The following is a 6,000-nucleotide window of genomic DNA, read 5'->3' as shown; positions in this document are numbered from 1 at the left end:
TAGATACCTCTTTAACTTTTACATAGGCTATAATAATGTAAAATATATCAAATCTTAGTGGAGAATATTTTCATACCAATTGGGTCTTAACTTTGTGCTTTGAAAAATATATTGTCTATCACACTACACCCGTAACAGTCTCTTTTCGGTACGTACTTAAAAACGTGCTTCTTGCCGAGCTGAGTAATTCTACCGATATTTTGTGAGCCATGTGTTTTATGTTGATCAAGAGAAATAGCAGCAATCTTGATCTCGAAACACCTTGACCAAACGCCCTAGAATTACGCCAGAATCCTGTTTGTCGACTTTTCGTCAGCTTTTAATGCCATGAACACAGATATTTTGCTTCAAAAGTTGTGCAGCATGGATATTCCAAACTACCTTATTAAATGGTATAAAGAGTTTCTGACCCATAGACCGCAATGTGTAAAATTGGGTGAACATATCTCCAACAAAAGAACGTTGTCGAACGGATGTCCCCAAGGCTGTGTGAGTTCCCCAATCCTGTACATCTTATACACTAACGACTGCAGACCATCCTTTGAAAATTGTTTTATAGTGAAATATGCAGATGATACTGCTATTCTTGGCTTATTAAAAGATAAAGTTACCGAAAAGAATTATTTCAAACAAATAAATATATTCACCGATTGGTGTAAACAAAATCAGCTTGAATTAAATGTTGAAAAAACGAAAGAACAGGTGTTTGGTGTAAAAAATAAAAACGACTTAAAGTGTGTAGCGATCGGTAAAGATGATGTTGAGACAGTTGACTATTTTAAATATTTAGGAATAACCATTGATAGTTCCCTCAATTTCTCTCAACATATTAATATAATTTCTAAGAAAGTTGCCCAAAGATTATACATCCTAAGGAAATTGAGAACATTTCAAGTAAGGAAGAAAACTATGTTAAGAGTTTATGACTCATTGATTAAAAGTGTAATTGCGTTTGGCTGCACCATATGGTTTGGAGGATGCCGACTTAAAGATAAATCAAAAATTTCAAAATCTATCAAAGAGGCATCAAAAATAATAAACCATCCTCTTGATGGAGTAGAAAGAATTCATGGAAAAGCAATAGAAAGGAAAGCATTCTCAATTACCAACAATAAAAAACATATTTTATACCATGAATTTAGTCTTTTACCATCTGGGAGAAGGTTTTGTCAGATTAAATGTAGAACTAACAAGTATAAATCAACGTTCGTTCCATCAGCAATAAAAATTTTGAATATTTCATATGGTACAGAAAAACCAAGGATTGATTCGTTGACTGATTAACTGATTAATTTATTTAATGTAAGATTAACTGACCAATTGATAATGATGATAATTTTTGGTGTCGAATTGCCACAATCGTAACAAATTGAAAACGAAATGAATATGTTTATGTTGTGTATATCGCACGTGTGAAAGAAAGAAAGAGAGAGAGGAGAGAGAGAGAGAGAGAGAGAGAGAGAGAGAGAGAGAGAGAGAGAGAGAGAGAGAGAAAATAAGTAGGAGTGAAATATCTGTTCAATCTTAGTTATCGTTTAACATTATAACAAGTGTAACTAAATGACAAATTGCCATATTTATGGACAATAAAGATCTATCTATTATTATTATTATTATTAACCATAAAAAGAAGCCAATTTTTGTCTCAAAAAAGGATCATTTTCTAACAGTGTTGGCAAGAAAAAAAAAAGAACAGTGTCACCGGACGCGCGGACGACAGACGCATGCGCAAAACCTATGTTGACGTTCTCTCTGTAAGGGCATGTCTGGGGGAGTGACAAGCTGGGTTCCCACGAGTTTCGGTTTCTTCATGGAAGATTCGGGTCCTACTAATTGCCGTTCATAGCCGTCCGGAGCCGTCCGAGGGTTATTTAAAGCATTCTCAAGCCATCCGGAGGCCCTCAGAGCTGAACGAAGCGTTCCAGAAGCGGTCCGAAAGCTCCTCGTGCTGGCATTTCGTTCAATTTGTATTTTCACTGTGGATCGATAACTAGTACATTAACCATTGACAAAAAGATTGTTGGTACTGATCGATATATAGTGTATTGACCATTGACAAAAAGATTATTGGTACTGATCGACCATTCACAAAAGATCATTGTTACCGATATATGTGCCTTCAGAAAGCTCCTCGTGCTGAGTGAAACAACTCAAATATTCCCTCAACTAACCCTAAGAAAAAAACAATCTAGTACTATTTAACCGACGCTCAATGGGAAAAACAAACACCCTAGCACCTTTACTAAAACTTATGTCTAACCCTAATAGAGAAAAAAATATCCTCCGACCTTGCGGTTACCCTAATAGAATAAAAAAATCCCTAGGACTGCTTTCAATACTTTACAAAACAAAATGGCGACGGAAAGATTAAAATTTCACTAATCTATCGAGGTTTGTTCTAGAGTTTATAAAATGCTACTATATATATTGACTAATTGAATAAATAAACTCATGACAGAAGATCCACGGTGAAAATAAAAATTGAAAGAAATGCCAGAACGAGGAGCTTTCGGAAGGCCTCCCCATTCGGACGGCTTCTGGAAAGCTTCGGGCAGCACTGAGGGCCTCCAGATGGCTTGAGAATGTTTAAGATGACCTCAGGAAGGCTCCAGACGGCTTCCCTAGGCAGCCGGACGGCTCCAGACGGCAATTAGTAGGACTGGAAGATTCAGACCCACCACAGGCTCAGTTCATCCCCTACTCAGTCTGGCTTCGCCATAACACAACACACGGCCGCACCATGCGCGCGCGCGTACACACACACACACACACAAAACACACATAGAGACAGGAACACAAGATTGTGCGTTCTCTGATACACAGCTAAGTTATTCTTAAAACGTTGTAATAGTGTGTTTGTACGTGTGTCTGGAAAGGGGGTGGGGGTGGGGGTGGCGGAACTAATTTTATTTTTACCTTCTGTCCCAAGATTATAAGGTCCTCATCTCCGGCTGTCCTGGCGTTGTCCAGAGCCACAGCACCGATAGCCGCCTGGATAAAAGCAAAAGATAAACCATACTGATGAGGGACGAGAGGCAGGGAGAACGTGAGAAAGAATGTATTAGATACAAAATTAGCGGGAAAGAGAAAAAAAGGGACGCTCGGAGACATGATGGATAAATAGTGTACAGGACAATATGAAAGAACTGGGCCTGGGGAGGAAGATGGTGCTATGAAACGAAATCCATGGAGATGTAGCATTCATTATGGCAACACTGCAAAATCCGCGATAAGAAGAAGAAGACGAAGAAGAAGAAGAAGAAGAAGAAGAAGAAGAAGAAGAAGAAGAAGAAGAAGAAGAAGAAGAAGAAGAAGAAGAAGAAGAAGAAAAAGAAGAAGAAGAAGGTCTCCCCGAATTCTCCAATGCTTATGACCAGGTAAATCCAAAAACTGTAGCCTATCATGATCTGAAAATCCCTCAATGGAACTAACAGTTTACTCGCGCCCTTCTTTGGACATTTCTATACCAATAGGTTCCCTGTTGTATATTGACTCGAAATGTAAATGTCATATTCAAGGATAGGCCGTTCGAGAGATTTGTACTAATTTCTAAAAATATATTTGTCAAGATTAATAAAAACTTCTGAAGATCATACCCATCATTCTATTAGCTCTGTTAAAACAGTCATTAATATGAGATTAAAATTACTTTTTTTTGGTCAAAAATGATCTCTATGTCCTTTTCAAGATCAGTGCTCGACACGAATATTGTTCGAGAAACATTAATAAAATATTCGATCTTCCAATTTGCAAATCTTGTGCTATGGGAACCACCTGAGCGAACCAGAAGCAGAGGCAGGCAGAATAAAACCTACATTGACTGTCGGGAGCTGCGTACGCTTATGGAGGACAGGACAGAATGGCGAAGACTTGTGGCTCATGTTGGGCGCCCCAACGGGCGGCCTAAGTAAGTAAGTAAGTAATTTGCAAAATTTTACATTTATCAACATTAAAATATAACTGTAACTAAGCATATTTTAAAAAATACTAAAATCAAAACAGTTGAACATCGCCGTTTTGATCTCATCCCAAAAAACTTTGTAAAATTCTACTGGAATTCCATCTGGCCCTGGGGAGGATCCATTTTTCATTTTTTCCATAGCGCTCCTAATTTCATCTAACGTAATAAATCTGTCACAGACTTCTTTCTCTTCATTTTTTATTTTAGGTATAGTGATATTTTTTACATATTCATCACTCAACATTTATAGTCAAAGGAGGGGGGTAATAGCGTTAATACCGAAAAATCTACTTATCGATAGGGAAGATTTAGGGAATTGGAGGCCTATAACATTAACAAATGCTGATTATAAAATACTGACAAAAACCTTGGCAAACAAACTTAAAACGGTTATAAGTAATATAGTTAGTAAGGACCAAAAAGGATTTATTCGTGGAAGAAACATTGCAGAGATTTTGAGGGAAAGTGATGATTTAATAGAATATGAAAAAGAAATAAACTTATCCTCGTTAATGTTATCAATTGATTATAAAAAGGCTTTCGACACTATGTCAACAACATTTTTATTAAAAACTTTAGATTACTTTGGTTTCGGAAATTATTTCAAAGGTTGTATTATCACCATTCTCAATAAAAGGAAGGTTTGTGTTAAAAATGGGGGACATATATCGGGGGATTTTGATATGCAAAGAGGCGTTAGACAAGGTTGTCCAATATCTCCTTTAATTTTTATTCTAGGAGTAGAAATAATGGCATCTAAAGTAAGACAAGAGAAACACATTCAAGGAATACTAATAGATAACACAAGATTTGTTATCAAACAATATGCTGACGATACAACTTTTTTTTCTAAAAGATCAAAAAGACTTAAAACATGTGTTACAGAAAATTAATGAGTTTTCGATATTCTCTGGGCTTACTTTGAATAAGAGTAAATCTAAAATTATGCAACTGAACAAAAATCAAAACCTTAAGAAAGATTCATTGTTCAGCATTCCAATTGTTGATGATCTAAAAATTTTAGGAGCAATATTCAGTTTCAAAATGACAGCTACAGAAAATAAAAATAATTGGATTCATAAAATTGAAAGCATAAAGAAAATGCTAAAGTTATGGGAAAAAAGGGACCTTTCTTTGATAGGAAAAATAAACATAATCAAAACCTTTGGTATTTCTATGTTAATCTATATCATGCAGCGTATTTCAATCCCGTTGACTGTATTAGAGAAAATAAATAGATTGTTCTTAAAATTTTTGTGGCAAAAGAAAACATCAAATAGGAGAGCTTTTGAGAAAGTAAAAAGAAAGACTATGTGTAACGATAGAAGTAATGGAGGCCTGAACATGATTGACATAATTGCTTTACAAAAATCATTTCTGATTAATTGGGGAAAAAAGTTTTATTCAGATGAAAGTTGCGATTGGAAAGTAGTATCTAATTACTTTTTTAGACGCATTTAAGGTCAATATACTTATACCTGTTTATTGTCGTATTTACAAGACGGAGATAAATCTAAATTGGCAAAGCAACTACAAACATAGGGTGTCTCCTATGTCTGAGGTTAAAAAAAGGTAAAAAAAAAGAGAAAAAAAACCCCCATTAAAATATAAATTCTACTTGGCCAATGAAATAAATCAAATATTTCATGTTGCAATGTATGTATCTATGTAGTTTCGAGATGATTAATACATTTATGTATCTTCTGCAATGATGTTACACGAAGAATTAATACCTTTAGTAAAGAAGAACGCACAAGAAGGGTCCAAAGACACGGCCTTGGGGAATCTTACTTAAAAAGTTTTAAATCCATAATCTTTGGAACACAATTCACAATGAGGATAACAAGCAAATATAAACAGTGCGCAATTCAAAGGTTTAAAATTGGTGAAAAACATATTTTGGAAAAATGTTCTAATAGAGTATCTTAACTTTCCTCATGAAGATCAAAGTATGGAAATTCACCCTGATGAACCAATTTTTAACAATAATAAAATTAAATTCAAAGAAAAGTACTGTTTTCAACTAATCTAATCGCAAA

General features: G+C 35.2%; 1 protein-coding gene across 1 annotated transcript in view; it reads right to left on the bottom strand.

The window, feature by feature from the left end:
• The window catches only part of LOC144972614 (sodium/hydrogen exchanger 9B2-like), a 55,302-nt gene that overhangs the window by 5,101 nt on the left and 44,201 nt on the right, over positions 1–6,000 (bottom strand). The window contains exon 11 of the mRNA XM_078914049.1: positions 2,917–2,991. Coding sequence (XP_078770175.1) covers positions 2,917–2,991 — 75 coding nt within the window. The remainder of the gene's footprint in view (positions 1–2,916; positions 2,992–6,000) is intronic.

This window comes from Berghia stephanieae, chromosome 5 (assembly GCF_034508935.2).
Source record: "Berghia stephanieae isolate SIO BIC M18660-M18661 chromosome 5, UCSD_Bste_1.3, whole genome shotgun sequence".
In the NCBI taxonomy this organism is placed as follows: Eukaryota; Metazoa; Mollusca; class Gastropoda; order Nudibranchia; family Aeolidiidae; genus Berghia; species Berghia stephanieae.
The sequence above is the reverse complement of the archived record's forward strand: the minus strand, read 5'-3'. Positions and strand labels throughout refer to the sequence as shown.